Source organism: Hakea prostrata, unplaced genomic scaffold (assembly GCF_041222555.1).
Source record: "Hakea prostrata isolate BN-2017 unplaced genomic scaffold, UWA_Hpros_2 contig_1, whole genome shotgun sequence".
In the NCBI taxonomy this organism is placed as follows: domain Eukaryota; kingdom Viridiplantae; phylum Streptophyta; class Magnoliopsida; order Proteales; family Proteaceae; genus Hakea; species Hakea prostrata.
The window spans coordinates 1-25,689 of record NW_028291120.1 but is presented as its reverse complement, the minus strand read 5'-3'; the positions used below and the strand labels follow the sequence as shown (position 1 = coordinate 25,689).

Genomic DNA, 25,689 nt, shown 5'->3' with positions numbered 1-25,689 from the left:
CTCCCAAACTGCCAATCCTTTCTTATGTTAGCTAGTTAAAATCCTTTTATTCATTCAACTCTTAATTATATATTTTCCCAAAGAAAAAAATTCTTAATTATGTTGTTTTCTCACTCACACTTATATTATGTTGTGGGAGTCATGTCAATTATAATTTTGGGATATATATATATATATATATATATATATATATATATATATATATATATATATATATATATATATATATATATATATATATATATATATATAGCGGCATCACGCCTAATTGAGACATTTTCGTTTTCCACTCTAAAATAAATTAAAAAAAAAATTCTATCAAAAAGATAATTTTGTTATGTGGTAGTACTCTTAAATAATAACTAGAAAAATTATGTTTTGTAATCTCGAGAGTATTTGACCCCCTTGTTCTAATGCTATGTTAGTTGTTGTTTCAGCTGAAAGCCCTAAGTATTAGGGGAAGGGTAACTCAAATGTATTCATCACTAATACATTAGTGAGCGTGGTACAAAATTAAGGAGGTTGGGTATTCGTCTCTTGGAGAATGCAAAATAGCCAATTATTTGTACTTTACGACATGTATGCATCATTATGTGTTGAATTTTTGGAAAATACCATTATATAAATGCAAAGCCCAAATAGACCTGCAAGTGTGAGGGAATATTGACAAATATCTACAGTTTTTACCTAAGAAAAATTAATGAAAATGTTAGCTTAAAGGTATTCATGAAATAAAAATAACTGCAAGCGCATGATATCGTGTAGTTAACGGGTCGATATTAAGGAGATATACTACTTTAGAATTTAACATCTTAATGATAATACGAAAGTGCAATGATTCAAAATTTTTAACTAATCAATTAAACTAAATAAACGGTTTTAACACATATATTTAATGCGATCGAATTAAGACTTAAAATAAAATGGACATAATCTAACCATTCATCATCTAATAAAAACAAATGTGGAAACCAACGGGGGTTGGTCTAAGTGGTAAGCAACTTGGTCCGCTTAAGCAAGGTTCCGGTATCGAAACCTTGTGGATGCAAAAAATCTCCGCTGGGAGACTCACCCACCACAGTTGTGCGACCCGGGTCGAACACCGGATTAGTCAGGGCAAAGCCTTGGAACCGGGGTTGGCAACCAAAAAATAAATGTGAAAATAAAAAGCAAAAATAAAATATGCAACTAATAAATAAATAAACAAATAAAAGTGATTACAAATAAATAAACAAATAAAAGTGAAGTAATTCGAGTGTCAACTTTGGATTAGGGGAGTATAACTAGGATGACTTTGAGTCCACCAATTGGGGGAATAGATATTAAAAAAATGCAAAAAGAAAAATAACAATACAAATAATATAGTAATAAAAGGAAAAGTGAAACATAAAAAAACAATAATAGTAATAAAATCCTTTGGAAAAGGGGGGGGGAGAGAGAGAGTAAGTGGAGAAAAGAAATAAAAAGTAAAAGAAACCTTATTTTTTACTTAAACATGGATAATAAAGTGGAGAAGGAAAAAAAAATCTGGGTTATTAAGGAAAAAAATAAAATAATAAAGTGAAAGAAATAATAAAATTACATGTTTCATATCCAAAGCTCTAAATATTTGCTCAAATCGTGAAAAATCCTAAATCTGCAAAAACAACATAAAACTCAAAGTAGCTCCACTCTAAATGTGTAAAATGCATGTTTTATGCCCTAAGATTTCACACATAAATGTGCTCATCAGTATTCATCAACAACTTGCAGTTTCTCCTCTCTTCACAATACCAAAATGAACTTGTTTCCATCATGATGATCCCTCAAGTTTTCCTTCCATGCCCTTACAATCTACCTCCACGATCCTTAACCTGCAAATCTGTTGGGGTAATCTGTATGAACCGGTTTGGTTCGGTTTGAGTTATTTTTTGAACCAGATTTGGTTCAGACTATTTTGTATATATGTTTTGGTTTGGGTCAACTAGATTAGATCATTCATATCTCACGAAATCGAAAGGGGGTTTTGGGGTTTCGTCTTACGAGGTTCATCTTTGTTCTTCGTTCTCTGGGTTGCGATTTTGATCGAGGGAGTAGTCATCGCTGCAAATCGAAGGCATCTCCGGCGAGGTGGAGTGCATATGAAGGCTCTAATGGAGGCTTGCTCCAGTTCCCTTTGATTACCCTCCTTGTCTTTGTATTTTTCTTCCAAGATCTGTAAGTGTATTCATACGATTTCCCATAATTGATTGGACGCATACCTGAGTCCCGGAGAGTAGGTCCTCGGACCAAACTCCGTAATCAAACATCTGTCTCCTATTTTGCTTGCTTTGGTATTATCTCGATAGAATTAATCACCATGCGATTACAAATTGGTATCAAAGCTTCGGTGGTTCGGTGATTCGGTGATTCGGTGATTGATGTTGAATGAATTGGTCCTAATTTGCTTTTGTTTGATCTCATAGGTAATATAAATTGCTCTATTGTGCTTCTTGATTTGAAATTTGCTTTTGCTGGTTACCATTCGGGTCTTCTGAAAATTGTTTCAAATGATCAATTGGTTCAGTTATGTTGTAAGTCTATATGTCAGATTGTATTATGGTTAGATTAATTTGCTGAATTAATCTTATATGAATACAGGTTGATTACTATTTAAATTTTGGTCATATATGCTACTGCTGCTCCTGTAGGTTACCAATCGTTATTCGGTTCTCTAATTTTATGACCTAGTTGATTCAATAATTGTGATAACCTATGTATGGGTAGAATTCTATTAGTTTAATTACTGATTTAATCTGTGGGAAAAAGATGTGCTAGTAATCTGATTTCTATTTGCATTATCTGTTCATCATTGTTATCCAGGCACTTTATTTGGTTTATATTGGTCGTGTGAGTTAACAATTATGCATAATTTAATGTTGTTGTAAATTGCACATGCTTAGCAATAATTTGTGGTTAGATTAGTTCTTGTAATTAATTTTTTCAGAATTGTTTATATCAGTATTTTTGAAATTTTTTGTATGTACTGATTTGTGAGATTTACCGGTGTCAAAGTGGAGTTAAGTAAGGAACTAAGTCTACCTGAGGAGGGTTCTCCCAGTGTGGTTTCCACAAGCTCTAGTAGAGCTGTAGGTATGGGTGAGAACCCTAAATACCTAAGTTTGGGAGCTCCAATGGGGAGTTTCAGGGTAGACATAGAAAAGTTTGATGGGACTAGGGATTTTGAAATATGAAAGAGGAAGATTAGAGTTCTCATGGCCCAACAAAGACTTCTTAGGGCAATAGATGATCCTGATGCTTTATTTGAAAGCATAGACCATGTGTTGAGGACTGAGGTGATTGAGAATGCAATTGGTTGCATACTCTGGAACATTACTGATGGTGTCATTAGCAGTGGCGGAGCCACGTTGGGACCGGAGGGGGCCATGGCCCCCCCCCGGATTTTTTGAAATTGGAAATATCCTTGTTTTTTTTCCTTATTTCTCTATCTTTAAATGTGAAATACCACTATTTGGCCCCCTCCAAAAATTAAAAATAAAAATTTAAGATAAAGATGATGGGTACAAATGTCATTCATAATCTCTATCTAATGGTTATCATTCAATCCCTAGTTTTAAGGAATAAAAGGTTAAATTTTAATTAAAAACTAACTTAAAAACTAACTCACAATCCATGAATTTCTCCTTATATATTTTCTCCTATTTTCATTTCTATTTATTCTCTCATGGATTTCCTCTTTTATTCCTATATTTTCTCTTTTTTTTTCCTCACACGTCTCACAAAATATTGAAGTAGTTAGCAAACTTTGGAATTTTCCTAAATCTTCTCCACATCAGGTATTCACTCTCTTTCTCAAATTATTCATTTCTCTCTCTCACACTCACGAATTTTCTATTAATTTACCTAATTTTTAATGTAGACTCTACGTTAAAATATAATAATATATTCTGAGATGTGACCTATAGTGGGTCTCACATTGGCCCACATATATTCAGCCCCCCTCCATGTTCAATCCTGGCTCCGCCCCTGGTCATTAGGTGCTTAGATGAAGAGAATAACACCCCTATCAAAGTGTGGACAAAACTTAAACAAATTTATCAGAAAAAGAATTTGGGTAATAGGATTTATTTAAAAGAAAGACATATGGTTTTAAAATGGAAACTGCTATCAGTCTAGACCAAAATCTAAATGTGTTTAAGAAATTAGTTCAAGATTTGACCAATACTGGGGAGAAGAGTAACTTAGATGACTAAGACTTGTCTATCATCTTGTTAAATTCCATTCACAGTGATTATTTTGTTGTTAAGAATTCTATTAAATATGCTTGTAAAAATATTACCCTTGACCAATGTATTAATGCTTTAAAGACTAGGGAGTTAGAGTTGTTGGCTTCTGGTAAGGCTAAGGGAAGTGGGGAAATTTTGTTTGTTAAGGATGAGGGCACTTACAAACAAGGGAAACCCAAGGGGAAGGGTAAGGAAAATGACAATCATGCTGATAACAATAAGGATAACAATGGAAATAATAGAATTGATTCTAGCACCAAGAGATGTTTTTTCTATAAGAGAATGTGTCACGTTAAGAAACGTTTGTTTGCATACAAAAGAAAATTGATAGAAAATGAGATGTCCAACTATGATATGCCTAATTCTAGTGATGGTTAAGCAAATGTGTATGAAGTCCTTTGAGACTCAGGTGCTTTCTTTGGTAGCATAGACCTTGCTTTGAAGACCTAGTTATTCGGGTTTCCATTGGATGCACACTTTGGTTTATCCTATTTTGCCCCTTTGTCCTTTGTTAAAGGGAGGTGGTCTATTTATCTTTAAGGTGTTATGCTTATGTAAGGAAGTTGATTATTAAATAAATCTAAGACAACATATTTTGTGCCTTGAGTATTAGCATGTTAATTGATTATTGTTGTTTTGTACTCTTATAGATGCTCATATTTGTATTGGTGTACTTGCCTGACTGAGTTTTGGAATGCTAGAGTGATAATGGGTGGTGTTGACATAGGTGAGATTGTTTTAATACAGATGGTTGCACACATGAGGGTTCCTATTTCACTTAGTATGGCATTAGGTGTATCCCTGGTTTTTGGAGAGATTTTGGTCTCCAGTTCAGCCTAGATAGTGCTGGTCTTGACACAGGTGTTGTCAAGAGGGTGTCATCACATGTTGTTGGGGTTCACATGAGATTCAGGGGGGATATGGTTCTGTCAGCTTGTATGGTTTGAGTGGGAGTAATTACTTTAAAGTGTCTCGGCTTTATGTTGTTGTCTAGTAGGATGACTTGCACCAGTTTTGTTTGCTAGATTATGTCATGTTGTAGTTGGACTTGTATAGCTTGTGTGCATTGTGATTAGGTATCATCATATTTAATTGGAGTCTTGTTCATTATTTCGTGTTTCATATGTTTGGTCTTGTAGGATCAGAGTTGTTGAGTCTTATGGAATTTACTTCTTTTCTTTATCTCTAGTTGGTATCTACTCTAGGTGACATGTATTTGTCTAGTTGTTGACTTGTACCCCTCCTCTTGGTGAGTGGGTGGAGAGGTCCCGGTTGAGTAGTGGTAGTAGACTAGTGATGGATTTAGGAGTGTGATTGCATTTTGGGTTTGTCTTGATAATTTTTATTTTGTTGTTAAATGTAAGTCTATAAGAGTGTTTGCTATCCTGAGTTACTCCCTTCATTATTTTATTGGGTATTAGATGCTTGTTATCTTTCTTTACACTAAGGTAGAATAAATAATTATTTGCAACTTCTGTAGGTATGTTGTTCCATTGGCCTAAAATGAAGGTGTTGTCATTGTTGGCAACTTAAGTGGGTTTTGATATGGTACAGCAACACACAAAAAGGTTTCGAGAGAAAGAATCCAATTCAAATAAAGAAAACTCAAGAATCCCGTTTTTGAGGGTCTCTGTCTAGTTTTGATCAACATCTTCATCGGATGGTCATCCAGTGTTCGATTGAGCCGATTTTTGGAGGAGAGCTTCACGATTTCTTGAACTTCAAATCCAACGGTGGGATTGTTCATTGGATATCTCTAAGTTAGTCCGATTTGTACGTCAAAACACTCCTTGTTTAAGTCAGATAGAAACTCTGAGTTTGATTCAAACTCTGAGTTTAATTAATCTGTAAAAGGAGAGCAAACTCCAGCAGAAGAGGAAGGACGTTTTGAGGAGCTTGGGAAGAGAGTGGAGGTCGAACCAGAAGACGTTGGTTGGCTTTGGAGATCTGAAGCTTGGGAATAAAAGTTGCTGTTGAAGGAAGTCTTTTGTTTTGCTGAACAAGAAAGAAAGTGAAAGAGAAGGAAGAAGAAGCAGCAGAATAAAAGAAGGGGACATGGTTGTAGTTACTTGCTTTCAAGAAAGATAAAGGACTGTTGTTAGCCTGTCTGAAAAGTGCAGCAGAAGCGTGGTGGGCCCATAACCCAAGAGAAACAAGTATTGTTACCATGTATCTCACACAAGTTAAGGTAACCCGTATTCACAAGTTATTGTCTATTATTTTCTAGGTTATGTTTAATGATGAATAACCTAGACCATGAATGTAATTTGGGGAACTTGCATTATTGGTTTACATTGTGACCTAGAAAGTTGGAGCTTGTCTAGGGGGTTGGGGTTGGTGCCCTTGTCTGAATCGCATTTTAGACTATAGCAGGAATTGGTGTTCCTGGACTGTTGTAGCAGTCAAAATATCTAAGAGTGTATTGAGTAATATACGAAACCCTAGGTAGGGTATTATTCCGTGGATGTAGGCAATTTGGCCGAACCACGTAAACTCTGGTGCATTGCGTTTTTGTTTATTTTTCTTTGTTGCACATATTGGAGTGCCTTGATTGCAGTGGTGGTACACACTGTCTGGTAGACCCAGCCACATTATGGTGAATCTTTGTTTGAGTTCAAATTTGAATTTGGTGGGTCCCACTTGTGTTAAACATGGGTTAAGTGTTTGGTATCATTAAAAGGGCATTGGGAGAGGTAAATGGGGTGAGAAAAAGAGAGTTTCTAGGTAGTTCTAAATGGGTTTTGAGAAAAAATAGGATTTAACTTTTGGACTCTTCTTCTTCTTGTGGTTTTGCAAGAAAAGAGTTTATTCTCTCTTCTGTTCTTCTCCATTGCAACTCCATTGAAGCTTGAGCTTGGATTGAAGGGTTTTCTTCTAGAGCTTGAGGTGGAAGGGTATTTTCAAGGAGGTTTGAGAGGTGGTGTGACCGGTTGAGGTAGCATTGTATTATTCTCAAATCTTGTACTATTTTGAAGATTAAAATAGTGAAATCCATCCCCGTGGTGTAGTTAATCTCGAATATTTCGGATTAGTGAACCACGTAAAATTATTGTCTGTTGTTTGCATTTCTCTTTCATTCTTATAGTGGTTTGTTATTTATTTACTTTGTGACTGTCTTTCAACTTATTTGCACAAGATCCTTAGTTTATTTTGTTCATTTGGGTGATTTGTTTAACTATCCAGTTCCTTGGATTGGGTCTTGTCTTCTACAATTGGTATTAGAGCCTTTTGAGCATATAATTTGGAGACAATGAAAACTCTTACATTTAGGGTGGAGCCATTCAATGGAAAGACAAATTTTGAGCTATAGAAAATGAAAATGAAAAATTTGTTAATTCAAAATGGTTATCACAAAGCATTTTTGGGAAACAATAAGAAACCGAAGGGAATGAAAGATGATGATTGGAAAGAGATGGATCTCAATGCCATGTCTACTATTCGGTTAAGCTTGTCCAATGAAGCTTTGTTTAATATTGTACATGAAAAATCGGCAGCGAATTTGTGGTCAAAGTTGGAAAACGTCTACCAAACAAAGTCTCTCACAAATAGAATTTTCTTGAAGAGAAAATTATTTTTTTAAAGAATGAAAGATGGTTTAAATATTTCTAATCATTTGAATGAGTTCAACAACATACTTTGTCAATTGAAAAATGTCGAAGAAAAAATGAAGGATGAAGACAAGGTGGTGATTTTACTTTGTACTCTACCGGAATCTTATGATCATCTAGTAACGACCCTAAGTTGTAGTAAGGGGAATTCTCTTGACTTTGATTCGGTTTGTAGTACATTACTTGTCGAGGAACTTTGGAAAAATGCTTCTTTGGAAAGTTCTATGGAGGTGGGTTCGAAAGCTAATATGACAAGGGGTAGAAGTAAGGAATGTCATGATTCTTCAAAAGATTCTTCAAGAAGCAAGTCAAGACATCGTTTTAAATCCAAGGGGCATGATGGCAAGTATAGTTGTTGGTTTTATAGAGAGAGTGGACATCTTAAAAAGAATTATCCCAAAAGAAAGAAAAAATGTTATAATTCAGGAAATGGAAAAGGTAAAGAGATTGTTAGTGAACATTCTAAGGAGGCAAATCAAGTTGTGGCTATTACATCTAGTGTTATCGAAGATGAAGTATCGATAGTGGGTTGCAATTCGAATTTCATCAAATTGGGTTCTTGACACCAATGCTACACATCATATTTGCCCACACAAATCTTGGTTTAGCACATATGAGCCATGTGAAGGAGGATTGGTGAAGATGGAGAATAACTCCACTAGTAGAACACTTGGCATTGGATTGGTACACTTGAAGATATTTGATGATATTGTTCGCACACTTGAAAATGTTAGATATGTTCCAGACATGACAAAATGTTTGATTTCTTTACCTAGTTTGGAGAAAGAAGGTTGCAAATTTTTCGGAGGAGATAGAGTCCTCAAAGTTTCAAGAGGTGCTCTTGTTATCATGAAGGGAATTCGAGTTGGTCTCTTGTACAAGTTATTGGGTAGTTCCATGATTGATGATGTTGCAAATGTGGTGGTCAACAAAGGAGATGTTCCTCTTAGATTGTGGCATCGAAGATTTGGGCATATGAGTGAAAAATGTATGAAAATTTTGATGGAAAAGAAACTTATCCCAAATCTGAATTTTTTAGAGAATGAATTTTGTGAGCATTGTGTCTATGGGAAGCATCATAAAAGGGCTTTTAAAGCCGGTATGCACACAAGTAAATGGATTGTTGATTATATTCACTCGGATGTTTGGGGTCCATCACCTGATGTGTCTTAAGTGCTCAATATTTTGTTACATTTTTTGATGATTTTTCAAGAAAAGTATGGGTGACAATTCTCAAGTCAAAAAGTTATGTGTTAATGGTATTCAAGAACTTCAAGGTTGAGGTGGAGAAAACAATCGATAGGAGCATCAAAGTTTTAAGGATGGATAATTGAATGAAATATGCAAAGAATGAATTTGGTAGCTTTTGCAAGGAGGTAGGAATTGTATGGCATCATACAGTTGTGCATACTCCACAACAAAATGGAGTGGCAGAACACATGGATAGAACATTGATGGAGAGGGTTTGGAATATGCTTAGCAATGCAAACTTGGAGAAATAATTGTGGGTCGTGGTGTTGACGGCATGTTATCTTGTGAATAGGTCTCCTTCAATGACTTTGGGTGGAAAGACTCCAAATAATGTATGACATGAAACTCCTTGTGATTATTTGGATTTGAAATTTTTTGGATATGATGCATATGCTTTGATTCCAAGTTGTCAAATGAACAAACTTAATCAAAAATCCAAGAAGTGCATTTTTGTAGGATATGATAAGAATGTGAAGGGGTATTGGTTATGGGATCCAAGTACCCATAAGATCATTATAAGTCATGATGTACATTTTGATGAATCCTCTATGTTGATTAAGGGGGTAGAAAAGAAATGTGATGAAGAAAATTCAATTGTTGAGGATATCTATGAATTTCACAGGCAACCTACAAGTTCTTCAAATGAGGATGCTCATGATGAAGATGTTATAGATCTTGATAATCAAGATGTACAATGAGAAATTCAAGAAGAAACATCGGTTGGTAGTGAAGAAGAAATTGTGGTACCTTTAGGAGGAAGGCCTACAAGACAAACTTGTTTGCCGGAAAGGTACAAGGATTGTGTTGGTCCAAATACTCTTAAAACTTTGGTGGCTTTAAATGAAGAACTAAGTACATTTCTTGAAGCCATCAATGGGAATGATGTAAAGCATTGGAAGGATGCAATGAATGAAGAGTTTCAAGCACTTCAAAAGAATAAAACATGGGATTTGGTGGAATTGCCAAAGGGAAGAAAAGCCATTGGTTGTAAATGGGTGTACAAACTCAAGAAAGGGGTGGATGGCAAGGTGGAAAGGTATAGAGTAAGGCTTGTTGCCCAAAGCTTTGCACAAAAAGAATGTATAGATTTTTTTGAAGTATTTGCTCCGGTTGTGAAGTTGGTGACTATTAGGTTGGTGCTTGGACTTGTTTCTATGCATGACTTGGAACTTAAACAAATGGATGTAACATCAGTTTTACATGGTGATCTTCTTGAAGAGGTGTACATGAGGCAACCGGAAGGATTTGTTGAGAAAAGCAAAGGGAAGCTCGTGTGCAAGTTGGGGAAGTCCTTATATAGACTTAAACAAACTTCAAGACAATGGTACAAAACTTTTGACTCCTTCATTTTAAGTCTTGGTTACAAAAGAAGTGAATATGACCATTGTTTATACATTAAGTTCTTTGATGATGGTTCATATATGATTTTAGTTTTATATGTGGATGACATGCTCTTGGTGTCCAAGAATAAAGTTAAAATTGAAGAGCTCAAATGATATTTGAGTAAGAAGTTTGAAATGAAAGATATTGTTCAAGCCAAACAAATTTTTGGAGTTGAAATTCAAAGAGATAGAATGAATGTGACTTCATCACTTTCACAAAAGTCATTTGTGAAGAAAATTCTTGAGAAGTTTAGCAAGTGTAAAGAAAAGGCGGTTTCAACTCCATTGGATCACATTTCAAATTATCTTCCAATGATAGCCCAAATACGGAAGATGAAAAGAACAAGATGTCAAGATGCCCTTATGCAAGTCTAGTTAGGAGATTAATGTTTCTAATGGTGTGCACTAAGCCAGATATTGCTCATGCGGTTAGTGTATTGAGTAGGTTTATGGCAAATCCAGGAAAGAAGCATTGGGAGGTGGCAAAATGGGTGCTTCGATATTTGAGAGGCACAAGTGACTATTCTATCACATTTAGAAAAGGTGGAGAGCAAATTCAAGGCTATGTGAATGCTAGTTATTGTGATGATCATGATAAGGGGTGATCTACAATGGGATATGTTTTCAAGTATGCAAATGGTCCAATAAGTTGAATGTCTAAGCTTCAAGCGACGGTAGCATTATCAACTACCGAAGCTGAATACATGGCGGCAACTGAAGCTTGTAAAGAGGTGTGGCTTCAAGGTTTGATGGGTGAGATTGGCATTGAGTCAAAAGGTATGCATTTGTTTTGTGATAATATGAGTGCAATTTACTTGGCCAAGAACTCAGTACATCACAAGAGGACAAAGCATATATTGGTACAATATCATTACATTCGAAAAGTCATTGAAGACGGAAGGATCCAATTGTTAAAAGTTAGAACCAATGAGAATGTGGCGGATATGCTTACCAATGTTGTCCAAGGAGAGAAGTTGAATTGGTGTCTATCTTTTCTTGGTTTCAAGAAACACGAATTGACAAGTAAGTGATTTCCATCAAGGTGGAGATTATTGGGTTTAGTGATAAAAATCACTTTATCTTTGTTTGAGTTCAAATTTAAATTTGGTGGGTCCCACTTAGTGTTAAACATGGGTTAGGTGTTTAGTATCATTAAGAAAGCCTTGGGAGAGGTAAATGGGTTGAGAAAAAGAGAGTTTCTAGGGAGTTCTAAATGGGTTTGAGCAAAAACGGGATTTAGCTTTTGGACTCTTCTTCTTCTTGTGGTTTTGCAAGAAAATGGCTTCTTCTCTCTTGTGTTCTTCTCCATTGCAACTCTTTAGAGAGATCTACCTATCTAGAGATAAAATGTTTAGCTCCCCAAGCCAAATGGTCATGGTAAGAATTTTCAAATCTATTTACATACCGGAACCTAACAAAACAGAAATTCAAACATAACTTGTTGATATGATCGTGTTCAAAACAGCAATTCAAAACACAAGCATCTTTGATGTCATTATTATTTAAGATAGCTTCCTGATTCTACACTAGATATTCTAGGACTTTGAGCAATGAAGATTAAAGTGAGTGATGCAAATTGAAATGCTCCACTATTGATTACTATGGTTGCAGAGAGAGAGAAATGTAAAAGGAACTACAAGTGGTAAGGCTTAATGTGTTGTAGGATATAGGGTGGGGCAAGCACCAGGTGGTAGGAACCAGGATGGAAGAAAGAGGTGAGGGGTGGATTGAACTTCTCCATTTAGTCTATTTTGGATTTGATTTCTGCAAACTGAATAACTTGCTCCTAAACCATTAAGATTCATTTCCAGTACTGCAAGTAGCCTATATAAGCTAGGATAATTATAGAACCCAACTTCTGGCACCAATGTTCTACAGATCTCGAAGAGGTAAGGCACCATGTAGTATGGCTATGGTTCTATAGGTCCAGGGATAAACTTCTACCAAAAAGGGAAATCAAAGATAATCTGCTTGATCGCCAACTGGATCCAAGTGACCTGTTGTACTCAGAAAAACATTGCCAAGATAAGAGCAGAAAATATTGGAATGGCCCCTGTGCAAGGATGACAGGCACAAATCAAGAAAGATAAGAGCTGCCAGTTATACTTGAAGAGGTGAAGATCCAGATTGTAAAGCTAATTTCCCTCCATATACAAGACAAAGTCCAATATCCTTCACCTGAGTCTGAAGAGCCTAGGCTTGCAATCACCAAAGAAGGCACATTCAGAGTCTCCCAGTCAGGCAGATCACAGGAGAACCTGGCAATTAGGCCTAGGTCAGGCTATCGAGTTTTAATATCTGAGTTCAAGTGAAAATGGTTCCAGTTGGGCCAGCCAAAAATAAATTTGATTTAGCAAAGAGTAAGGTTGGGGTCTGGCGTTCATATAGAATGTACACATCTGCCACAAACAGTAACTAGACAACATGAATACATTAAATAACCAAGTAAAGGTCTTAATTTCCCAGTGAAACTTGTGGCAGATATTAATACAAAATGTCAAGGGTGACGGGCATTGAAGAATATGTGACCTTAGACCAAGAGGGCCATTCAACCAAATACGCCTAGTCTAGGAACTTTTTAGTATCAGTAGTTTTGGTAGTCGAGTGACAGAAGCAGCACGTACCATCAAAGGTAAGCCAAGAAGAAATATACCTTTCAATGGAAGGCCAAAATTTATATGTTTCCAGAAAAATCTTCAATCTGGATAAACTTTTCATTTTCCAAAACCACCTCCACCATCTTCTTGAACTAGACATACACCTTGGGAGAGAATGTTTAGTGGAAAAAGAACCATCCCTGGTAAGTTTTAATCTCCACATGTTTGGTGTCTGAAATATAAGTATTATGGGGATTTCATGGACAAAATGGATAGGTACAAGTGTAATTGCCTAGACAGATTATCATTCTATTTTTGGGCACAAGTATGATCCATCAACTTTGATGAAAAAAAGAAAGCAAGTACGATCCATCAGCTGGGTCCAGCATTGCAACCCTTATTTGGGAATACCTGATGATTTAATATTGGGGAAACGTCCTCTGCTGTGCACAAGTCTCTGCAGTGCCTTCAATTGCCAGAACCTGACATACTATTCAAGATTCTAGTAAATGATATATTTCAACTTCAAACAAATTTTGTTATCAAAATTAGCAAATGCTCATTCCAGCAGTGTATAAAATTTACATACATTACTGCACAATCACAATGTCATAGTAGACATCTCATGAATAATTGACATAAACAAACTTTGTAATGTACAATCCTTAGGAAGAATCCAACCATCTTGCATTACATCCTATGAAAACCAGCCAAAGCGTACACCGTTAATTTAGTTTTGAAATCCTTTATCTTTAAAAGAATTTCAACAATCATGCAATGGATAAACGTATTTTTGGTTGGAAGGGGGTAGGGGTGGAATAGAAACTAATAGCAATGGATAACCTATCAGTATGTTCCATTAAATTAGTTTTTCTGCTGACCCCTTTTTCTTTTGGTTTTGGAACTTGTTAGTCTACTTCTCTTAAATTTCTGAATCATATTGTAGACCTGCATCAAGAAGGCAGTGGTGTAAGTCCATGAAAATGTAAATACAAAAGAACTACGATATAGTTGAGCATGATTACAGTAAAAAAAAGAATGACAGAAGAAATTTGAAAGATGGTGACAAAAGAACAAAGAAATGATTAAACCTGAGGCACCTTTACCTTTGTAAACAAATATTCCATCAAAACCTAAAGTCTGAATTTGAAAGTTTGGTTCATAATTAATTCTAACATGAAATTGAATGCAAGATATGCAAAATTATGGAAGCATGACCAAATGAGACAATATCAATCTTTTGTAATCTCCATGCATTGTAAGAACTAAGTGATTTCAACTGAGAAACCAAAAGATTTTTTTTCTTTTTTTCCTGCTGGGGGGGGGGGGGAGAGGCGGATCATGAAACCATTTGGTAGGCTGCAAATTTACCATTCTAACTCCGGATGTTAATCCCACGTTCTGAATAGATTTGGCGTCTATCAACTTCCATGTGATTTTTTCTTCTTCCTCCTTTGTGTTGACAAGATTTACCCCACCTTTATGCAAATAGAAAGCTCATGAAATTAACTGCTGGAATCAACAGTTTATTGAGAAAGAGAGATCATAATTTACATGAGTTGTCAAACCTTTTTGATGTAAAATCATCAACTCTACATACATCCTCAGACGTATGTGACTGAAAACATGCACATACTCTCCAATATCTTCCCTCAAAGTTATGCAGGAATTCTTCTTAGCATCAAGCTTGAAAGATTTCAAGTACTGATCCATTGCTTTTCTCCTTGTGGCCAAGTCAGTTTCTCCATCCAGAATCACAGATGGAAACTCCCAGAGACCAGCAAGCAACCCTTCTTCTGGCCTCTTTACAAGAAGAAACTTGCTGTTCTTATCATGGGTTGCCTCCTGAGTTTCTGGATCTTCAGCTATTTCAACAACACAGACAGCAGAGAAATCACTTCTTTGCTTAGGTTTTTCCACCTTCATTGGATAATCTGTAACCTTTACTGATTCGCAAGTTCTAGAGATTTTAAGTGCACGACATTGGCCTGACACAGGGCACGTGGAGCAGCTTGGGCTCAATGGAGTGCATAGAGTTGCTCCGAGCTCCATCAGAGCCTGGTTGAAATCTCCAGGTGTGCACAGATCAACTAATTGCCCAGCTAATTTCCTACAAGAAGAGGAATGTTGAAGAAACTGGGTTTTTTTTCAAGATAAAAGCATTTGGTTCAGTAATAAGGGATAAAACTTAATCAGAACTTGTATGAATCGCAAGAAATAGTATAGAAGGGACAGGAAGGAACTTGAAGTAAATTTCTTCCTCTCACTCTCAAAAGTAGAAATGCAAGGATTGCAAGTCAAGTAATAAATGAGTCAGATGCCTAACCAGAAGATCTTGATAGTCTCACGCTTCTTTGGATTTGTAGATACAGCTTTCAGTCTAGCAATTACCCTGACAACATTTCCATCTACCACAGGTACTGCCTGAAATTAGAGTCTCAGCTAGGCAGCCAATGACATCTATCAGGAACATATGAAATAAAAGTAGGAGAATCAACTTGCCTCCTTGAAAGCAATAGAAGCAATTGCTCCAGCAGTGTAATCTCCTATTCCTGGAACTGAATGAAGAGTTGAAGCCGTCTTAGGAAACTCACCTCGTTCAACAATCAACTTTGCGCCCTGGCCAACAGAAATAGAGATGGTAAGAAAATCCTTCAGCTTATCCTCTCAGGGTTAGCACCTACCCATTCCCACTTTCAGACTAGACACACGGAGGGGAATTTGAGTTCTTTTGACTGGATTTCTGAACAAGAACGTACCAGGCTAACTTTATTTCACATATCGAGGTCGGAATGGGATTGGGTCTTTCTAAGTCTGGCTAAGATCCTTTATGATTCCTGGAGCAAATTGCTTATTCAGCAAGGAGGGATGGCTAGCACGATGTCTTAAGCAGAGTAGAGATCTGAAAGCCGGAGAAGAGACTGGTGAGCCAAAGCAGACAAAACACAATTGGCTAGTATCAGATGGCTACTAGTAGGGCTTTTATCAAGTTCGGGAAAAAGGTGAAAAAGCAGATAAATACCCAAAAAAGAAAAAGGAGAAGAGACCTCTTTTAATGGTAGGAAAACGACCACTTTCTCAATGGTATCACTTTCCTTGGCTAAGTCAAACAGCTGATACTGCTCTTCTACTTTCATAAGAAACATGTAGCTTAACAAGTCCTAAATGCACAGCTTGAGGTCAGTTGATTCTCATATCAGGCACAAAGAAACCTGCCCTGTCCATTGAATCTCTTCTCCCTAAACTCACCCACCCAACAATTAAACAACTTATACATAGTGAGAGAGAATGACTAGTTAATAGTGTTTGCAAGCATTCAAGCAATGGTACTCGTACAGCAATAATAGGGCCACTAGAAGATAGCAGTGTCATGTTAAGGTAGCAATGTTAGACGAAATAAGTGTCTGGGTCACTTCAAACAATCCGCATACAAGATATCCTTCGGAACTGAAATGAATTAGACAAACCTCTAACAGAAAGCGAGCTCGTCTATAGTAACCCAACCCAGCCCACATCTCATTGACCTCCTGCGCACAAACATGAACAGTTTTAAGTGAGAAATTCGAATTTGGTGAGCAGATTTTGAAATTTTCCATCTCCAAGTTCTGTTATCCTGCAACATACCTCTTGAGATGCTTGAGCTAGACGATGAACGGTGGGCCATTTCTCCATCCACCGATTGTAATAGTCGATAACAGCAGTAACCCTAGTCTGCTGAAGCATTATTTCGGAAACCCATACAGCATATGCTCGAGCTTCCCTTTCTTGTTCATCGACGTCTTCTTCATCCAACTGGTTCTTCCTCCATGGCAAGACTCTCTGGTTTTCATAATACCACTTCAGTAGAGATGCTCTAATCTTTAGGGTTTCTTGAGGAGAGAAATCTTCAATATCCCCTACTCCATTGGTGATTTCAGTGTCAGATCTAGGTTTCAAGGTGGATTTTTTCAAGTTCGCCCTTCCCCTCTTCCTCTTTTTGTTCGCAACGTCTGCATCTTCCATGACGAACGTTACCAAAGAATTGAAATTCGTGTTGGAACTTTTTCCCGCCAAGTGTAGCGTTGGAAGGAAATGAAACACTAGGAGAGGAGACGGAAGTGGGACGGGCATATTCCTAATTCCTTGATTTCCTTGCCTTTCCCTTTTCCACCTAATGACGAAAATAACCTTTGGGTTTTGGTTAGTACGGTGAATGGTTTAGCCATCCTTTTCCACATAGGCACTGTTCCGAAGTAAAATCCGAACCCTCTATAGTTTAGAATCTAAAGTCCTGCTCCCAAGCAAAATCTAGAGGGTTCAGGCTCCTAAGCAAATTCACGAGCCACGTAGGCACTTCTCCAAGCAGCCAATGGTTAGATTTAAACTTTTATGCTTAAATTAAATATTTATGGTCCATTATAGGCATGTGTAACAAATACCAATTTTAAGTGATATTAAACCGATTTTGTCACCTAATTCAAATGGTTCAAGCGACTCAAACCTATGCTAATGGACCAAAGGAATCGAGAGGTGGATTCCGTCTTCAATCTTTGGAAAGGTTCGACGACTAGGGAAGAAACAAAAATTATAGTCATTTTATGAATTACCTGCTGCAATGGCAATACTCCAATGCTCCAAACTAGACAGTTAACATCTTCCACACTGCTCTTATGGAAGAACCATATCCACTCCGATCATCTGAATACTTAGACCAGAGCATCACACCTCCATACTTTGGAGAAGTATTGGCCACCGGCAATATCTGAGAAATCAAAACGTCTGCTGGAACAAAACCATCTACCCATACCGACGACGGCAGCCCCAAAAACATCTTAGTCATCGGAACTGACTTGGTCCATTGCTTCCAAGAACTCAGAAGATTATTTACACTACAAGAGTTGTAATCGCAGGGACGATTATCATAGAATTGAACCCAAACATAATCGAAAAGCATGAGGAAGAAAAGCTGGGTCATTGTGCAACATGGGTTTTTCATTACCACCACTAGCAGGTGAGTTTGCAGATTTAATTGCAGATTGCGGAAGGATTTTTCTGATTAGGAGCTCTACCAATTCAAAGAGGGAGAACTGAAGTGGGAGTAACAGTGGGAGTAGTTGTTGGGTCCGGCCCATGGCCCATTAAAGCCATGTGGGGCCCAGCTTTAAGTGAAGTAATAGGGTTTCAAAAGAAACCCTATTGCCACCTCACTCTCCTATATATATATGGTTGCTGCACAAGAAAGATAGTAGAAAAAGAGAAGAAAAGAAAAAGGCGCAAAAGAGGGAGAGAGAGAAAAACGTGAAATAGAGGAGAGAGAACCAGAGCGGGAGAAGAAGGAAGAAGGGATTTTCTGGTTTTTTGGCGAATCCGACGGTGATACGTTGCAGGAATGAAGTGAGATTTGAAGGGAATGGTCGTGGCACCTAGCTCTTCTTATCCAACGGACAGAATATCATTCTACCACAATTCTCGGGAAGCCCCTCTGGTGACCTTTCTCCATTCGTGATTCCATTTATTTGATGATGTGCTTGTGATTCTGAGTTCCTCTAGTATTATCTAGAGATGGGATATTGATTGTGTACTCATTATTATTAATAGTGGAAGTTTTGGTGGAGTCCGATAACGGTCCCGTAGTTTTTTCCCTTGCGGGTTTTTCCACGTTAAAAATTCTTCTGTGTTTGTTTCTTTAATTTACACTAGCATATTATTTAGCCTCATCAAAGTGGTATCAAAGCGAGGTTGATAGCTGTGTAAATTAAAATAGAAAGTACCTCAAGTACTATGATTAAGCTTAATGGATCAAATTGATTGATTTGGAAGCCTATGATGGAAGATCTATTATTTTGTAGAGATTTATATGAACCTGTTGAAGGTAATATTAATTGACCATTAGAGATGTCTGAAGCTGAGTGGACCAAATTAAATAGAAAAACTATTGGCACGATCCGACAGTGGTTGGACATTAGTGTTTTACATCATGTTGCTAATGAGACATCGGCGAAAGAACTTTAGAAAAAGTTAACGAGTCTCTATGAAAGGAAAACAGCTGGGAATAAAGCTTTTCTGATGAGAAAGCTTGTTAACATGAAGTTGAAGGAAAATACTTAGTTATTGAACACTTGAATGAATATCAAAGCATAGTGAATCAGTTAAACACAATGAGGCTGAAGCTTGAAGATGAGTTGTAAGCTTTATTATTATTGAGTTCCTTACCAGATTCTTAGGAGACTTTGGTTGTATCAGTTAGCAATTTTGCTCCAGAGGGTAAACTATCATTGAGCATGGTTACCAGTGCATTGTTGAATGAAGAGACAAAAAGGAAGTCCATGGGTTCAAATGATGCACAAACACTTGTCACAAAGAACAGGGGGAGGAGCATAGACAAGTTCAACAAATGTCGTGATAAAGCCAAGAGTCGTGGTAAATCAAAAGATATATCAAAATCTAGAGAAAAACTTAAGTGTTATCATTGTAGCAAAGAGGGACATATGAAAAGAAATTGCAAAATTTGGAAAAGAGAGCAAAGTGAAGAGAGCAGTCAGAAGAAAGATGATGATAATAACACCGCCTCTATAGCATCTGATGATGCTTTAGTTCTTCTTCCTTTTGGTGATGATCAATGTTTGCATGTGTCAGATCACCAGGATGAGTGGATTATTGATATAGGAGCTTCTTATCATGCTACTCCTATTAGGGATTCCTTCACTAAATACAAAGCAAGAGACTTTGGAACTGTGAAGATGGGGAACACTAGTGCTTGTAAGATTGTGGGTATTGGTGATTTTTGTATAATGACAAACATGGGCTACACACTCACTTTGGAAGATGTACAGCATGTTCCTAATTTGCGTCTCAATTTGATCTCAGGGATTGCCTTGGATAGAAAAGGATTTGAGAGTACCTTCAGTAATGAAAAATGGAAGCTCACCAAGGGGTCATTGGTGGTTGCTAGAGGAGATGTCTATTGCTCTTTGTACAAGACAATAGCGAAAATATGTGAATGTGGATTAAATGCAGCACATGATGATTCCTTACCTGATCTATGGCATAGGAGACTGAGTCACATGAGTGACAAGGGGCTGCAAGTTCTGGCAAAGAAGTCATTGATTTCTCTTGCCAAAGGTATGTTTTTGATCCTTGTGATTATTGTTTATTTGGCAAACAACATAGAGTTTCATTTCAAAAGCATCATCATAGGAAGTCAAATTTATTAGAATTGGTACATTCTGATATTTGTGGTCCATTTGAGGTTCCATCGTTAGGAGGTATTAGATATTTTATTACTTTCATTGATGATGCATCACAAAAGGTGTGGTTGATTTTGTTGAAATCCAAAGACCATGCACTTCATTATTTTCAACAGTTTCATGTCATGGCCGAAAGAGAAACAGAAAAATCTTTGAATTGTCTCCGTAGTGATAATGGAGGAGAGTACACATCAAAAGAATTCAAGAGCTATTGTTCTAAGTATGGCATCAGACATGAGAAAACAGTTCTGGAACCCCTCAACACAATGGGGTAGCGAGAGAAGATACAACCGGACCATTGTTGAGAAAGTAAGATGCATGTTGAAAATGGCTATGTTGCCAAAAGCATTCAGGGAGAAGCAGCCAACACCGCTTGTTATCTCGATGAATAGGTCTCCATCAGCTCCTTTAGAGTCCGATATTCCAGAAGGGGGTATGGAGAGGGAAGGATGCCTCCTACTCTCATCTGAAGGTGTTTGGTTGCAAGGCATTTGCACATATACCAAAGGAGCAAAGGTCAAAGCTTGATGACAAGGCGGTTTCTTGCATATTCTTGGGATATGGAAATGAAGAATTTGGGTACAGATTATGGGATCCAGAAAAGAAGAAGACTTTTAGAAGTAGAGATGTGATATTTTGTGAAGCTGAAAATATTACACACTTTGAGAAGTCTGAGAAGCCTACTCATGTTGAGAATGTTATGTTTGATCCCACATCCGTTCCAGGAGGAGAACCTGCTCATGAAGAACATGTTCACCTTAATGATCCAGAGATTGTGACAGATGATTCTATGGATCATGAGGATATTGAGTAGGGGGAGCAATCCCCACAATAAGAGGTTGTAGGTTGTAGAAACTCAAGTGAGGCGGTCTACAAGAGAGCATAGACCAACACAAAAGTATCCCAGTTCTGAGTATATTCTTCTTACTGATGAGGGGGAGCTCAAAAGCTTTCAGGAAGCAGTGATCCACAGTGATAAAATTAGTTGGATGAAAGCTATGCAAGAAGAGATGAGTTCCTTGCATAAGAACCATACTTATGAGTTGGTAACACTTCCTAAAGGCAGAAAAGCATTGAGGAACAAATGGGTATACAAGATAAAGAGAGATGCATCTTAGAAGCTAGTGGAGATGCATCTTAGAAGCTAGTGAAGCACAAGGCTCGTTTGGTGGTGAAAGGGTTTGGACAGAAGAAGGGCATTGACTTTGATGAGATATTCTCTCCAGTAGTAAAATTGACATCCATTCGAGTCATTTTGGGTTTAGTAGCTAGCATGGATCTTGAGCTTGAGCAGTTAAATGTGAAAACTGTTAAAGAAATGGAAAAAAGATCACAGTATTTGAGCTAGAACTTCTAGGCGCGTTACAACGTCGCTTTCCTTAAGACGTAATTCTCCCTCGCACCAAGGTGCTATGAGGTATTGCGAACCGTCTCCCATGATACAAAGAAGCCCAACTTTGAGTTGAATCTCTTGAGTTTTGCTGAGCACTCGCAAAACTTAAGAACTGAGAAGACTTCGGGATTTTCTCACTTATTCTGCTGTTGTGAAGCTAGACGTATATATAGGCATTGAGGTGCCTCTACTGAACAGTTCATGACTCTGTTCGTATGGGTGCACCTCTTTGTAGGGATACAAATGCCAACGTTCAGATCTGAGCCGTTGGATCGTTCGGCCGCACGATCTAACGGTCCAGATTGAACCATCAAGATGACATTTATGGATCTACTTCCATCGCCCTAGATCTGCCGTTGATCAAAATAGACGGTTTAGATCTGAACCATCAAGTGCTAAGTGCGTGCGCCAAAAACGCCTAAACAACCCACTGCCCACGCCGCGCATGCGAGAGCGCGCTCGGACGGTACACCGTCCTCGCTCGTACACTGCACACGCATTGGCATGTCTTTTAATATTAAATCAAAGTTAATAGGCAGTACCTATTAATTAACTTGGATTCCGACATCTCGGTTTCCAATGTGGGACTATATAACACACTTTCCTAAAATAAACAAAGGAAAGTTTCCGCACTTATAAATCCAATTTTAAATGAAGAAATTTATATGATGCAACCAGAAGGATTTGAAGTCAAAGGGAATGAGCACTTGGTATGCAAGTTAAAGAATAGTCTTCATGGACTAAAGCAGGCACCAAGGCAGTGGTACAAGAAGTTTGACTCACTTATGGTGGCTATTGGGTATAAGAGGACTCAAGCAGATCATTGTGTATACTTCAGAAAATTTCCAGATGGTAAGTTCACTATTCTTCTCCTTTATGTTGATGATATGTTGATCATTGGGCAAGATGCAGATATGATTAAGAAGTTAAAAGAACAGTTGTTCAAGTCCTTTGATATGAAGGACTTAGGGCCAGCTAGACAAATATTGGGCATGCGGATTGTTCGTGACGGGGAAGGCTAGGAAGCTATGGTTGTCACAAGAAAAATATGTTGAACGAGTGCTTAAAAGGTTCAACATGCGGGGCACCTAAGTCTCTGTAAGCACTCCTCTTGCCGATCACTTTAAACCGAGTAGCGGTCATGTTCATCTACCCGGAAAGATAGAGAAGCAATGCCGGGTATTCCTTACTCTTCTGCAGTTGGTAGTCTTATGTATGACATGGTCTGCACTAGACCAAAAATTGCATAGGCAGTTAGTGTTGTGAGCAAGTTTCTTGATAATCCAGGGAGAGATCATTGGAAAGCTGTGAAATGGATCTTCAGATATTTGAGAGGAAGTTCCGAATTGTGTTTATGTTTTGGAGGTTCAGATCCAGTCTTGGAAGGGTAAACTGATTCTCACATGGCGGGTGACCTTGATTGTAGAAAGTCGACTTCTGGGTATTTGTTTACTTTTGCAGGGGGAGCTGTCTCTTGGCAGTCCAAACTATAGAAATGTGTGGCTTTGTCTACAACTAAGGCTGAATACATCGCCGCTACAGAAGCAGGGAAAGAAATGTTGTGGTTGAAAAGATTTCTCCAAGAATTGGGTTTGATGCCAGACAAGTATGTGCTATACTGTGATAGTCAGAGTGCTATATATTAACTTGAGCAAGAACTCTACATATCACTCTCGCACAAAGCACATTGATGTGAGATATAATTGGTTGCGTGAGGTGGTGGAAGATGAGTTGTTGAAGATTGTGAAAATTCACACTGATAAGAATGCCTCTGATATGTTAACAAAGATTGTTACTCGAAAGAAGTTTGAGGTGTGCAAGGAGCTTGCGCACATGGATTCCTAGTAAGGAGTCAAGTTGTGGTTTCCTCCCTCATGGGCATGGAGGGGGAGATTTGTTGGGCTCGGCCCATGGCCCATTAAAGCCATGTGGGGCCTAGCTTTAAGTGAAGTAATTAATAGGGTTTCAAAAGAAACCCAATTGCCACCTCACTCTCCTATATATATATATATGGTTGCCGCACAAGAAAGATAGGCGCAAAAGAGGGAAGAGGGGAGAGAAAACGTGAAATAGAGGAGAGAAAACCGGACCGGGAGAAGAAGAAGGAAGAAGGGATTTTTTGGTTTCTTTGGCGAATCCGACGGTGATACATTGCCGAAATGAAGTGAGATTTGAAGGGAATGGTCGTGGCACCTAGCTCTTCTTATCCAACGAACAGAATATCATTCTACCACCGGTTCTGGGTAGCCCCTATGGTGACCTTTCTCCATTCGTGATTCCATTTATTTGATGATGTGCTTGTGATTTTGAGTTCCTCTAGTATTATCTAGGGAGATGGGATATTGATCGTGTGTTCATGATTATTAAGAGTGGACTCGATAACGGTCCGGTGGTTTTTTCCCTTGTAGGTTTTTCCACGTTAAAAATTCTTTTGTGTTTGTTTCTTTAATTTACACTAGCATATTATTTGGCCCCATCAGTAGTTTCATGCAAGGATTTGTTTCTTCTTTCAGCACAAGTTTCAGGTTACATGATGAAAAATCAGGCTGGTGTATATTACCGAAACTCGCAATTCGGAGGCTCCGGAGGCTTCACTTTCGAGTTCGGGGATTTAGACAACGTTGGAGATTTATGATCCTGCAGTACAAAGTCCTAATACCATTTTCAAACTCTATCTAATTAAATTCAGTGATTTTTAGGATTTTGCTTGGTACAAATATTTGAAGAGGAACATCGCAGCTCGGTGTCGCTTGCAATCGTTTTCTTCTGTTCAAGATCGCAGGGGGGAAGGCCAAAGGTAAAGGGGTTTTGAAGCATCGTTCGACATCTGGTCGGTTAGTTTCGTTGGTTCGTTCATCATGTGGTTTGTTCTGGAGGTATCAAACCCCTAAAAGTCACTTAAGTGGCTAGATTTTTTATGTGGAAGAAGACAACAATGAAGACCTTCGGATCTGGACAAGATTTAATGCAGCCAAGTGAGCTGCTCCCGCAAAATCCCGGAGGACTCACGGATTTTTATTTTCAGGCAACAGCTGCCCGAGGGTGAGATTTTTGCCACATATTATGTTTAGATTTCAACGGTTCAGATTCAAAAGGGGTGAGTTTAAATGTAATATAAAAATTTTATTTTACTAAAGATATTTTTAAGTTTTCAAATTTACAAATTATATCCTTTCTGAATCGGGGAACGTCCAATTGAATCGGGGGATCTACTCCAGCATCCACCTCAAAGGCAATCGCTGCTACCCACCCCTGGTTCTGAACATTTAAACAACCCTCCTAGTGGCTCCTCCTCACTGCCAAGCGCCAATCAGTAGATTAACCCCAAACAAAATGCAGTAGAGTTATGAGTGCGGGCTCTGTTTCAATGACGGATTGTTCCGAGGCACAGATGTAAGAACTGCCAGCTTCTGTTATTGGAAGACGAACGAGAGCAAATTGTTGACTCAGAATCACTTCCAGTGATTGAGCTTTCCTACCACTCACTAACTAGAATCGCACATCCGTCAACTCTCCGGTTCACCGGCTACTCGTTAGGAGGGTTGTACAACTTCTTGTCGATGGAGGCAGCATGAACAACTTAATTCGGTCGGCGGTGGTGAAACAACTGGGGTTGCTTGTGGAAGAAGCACCGAACATGACGGTATTGGTTGGTAATGCAGGCTAAGGCTTACATGTGAAGGCAAAGTACCGATTGGTACTTCCAGCAGGGTGTTCCCTTACACCAATGTTTCTCAACGAGGTGCACAACACACCGGTAGGAGGCCATTCCGGTTACCCGTGAACGTACAAGAGAATTGCAGCGAACTTATTCTGGTGAGGAATGGAAATTACGAAAGCAGATATCAAAGAATATAGAGTCATTGCTCAACTCGCCAATAAATCACTAACAGAGCCCCTGCATTCATCGTCTGTGCCTGGGGTGAACTATTCATCATCATTGAAACAAGGCCTGCACTCGTAGCAG

General features: G+C 38.1%; 1 protein-coding gene across 2 annotated transcripts; it reads right to left on the bottom strand.

Annotated features, from left to right (window-relative positions):
* Positions 1-13,666: 13,666 nt before the first annotated feature.
* Positions 13,667-17,181, bottom strand: LOC148999476 (adenine DNA glycosylase-like). Of its 2 annotated transcripts, XM_089141115.1 has the most exons (8): positions 16,728-17,181; positions 16,571-16,630; positions 15,602-15,722; positions 15,430-15,523; positions 14,672-15,213; positions 14,475-14,581; positions 13,947-14,051; positions 13,667-13,800 (listed from the first exon to the last, which is right to left on the bottom strand). In XM_089141115.1, the coding sequence occupies exons 1-7, from the start codon at positions 17,103-17,105 to the stop codon at positions 13,968-13,970; spliced, it is 1,386 nt and encodes a 461-aa protein (XP_088997241.1). In that variant the 5' UTR covers positions 17,106-17,181; the 3' UTR covers positions 13,667-13,800; positions 13,947-13,967. The 2 variants fall into 2 exon arrangements, with proteins under 2 accessions (XP_088997241.1, XP_088997240.1); XM_089141114.1 differs by having other exon boundaries at positions 13,667-14,051.
* Positions 17,182-25,689: the final 8,508 nt, after the last annotated feature.

Coding starts and splice junctions, on each gene's coding strand:
- LOC148999476 (XM_089141114.1), bottom strand. CDS start 17,105: ATGGAAGATGCAGACGTTGCGAACAAAAAGAGGAAGAGGGGAAGGGCG. Junction 15,524..15,601: donor TATTGCTTTCAAGGAGGCAA/GTTGATTCTCCT, acceptor AATTTCAGGCAG/TACCTGTGGTAGATGGAAAT. Junction 14,052..14,474: donor TAACATCCGGAGTTAGAATG/GTAAATTTGCAG, acceptor TTCTTGATGCAG/GTCTACAATATGATTCAGAA.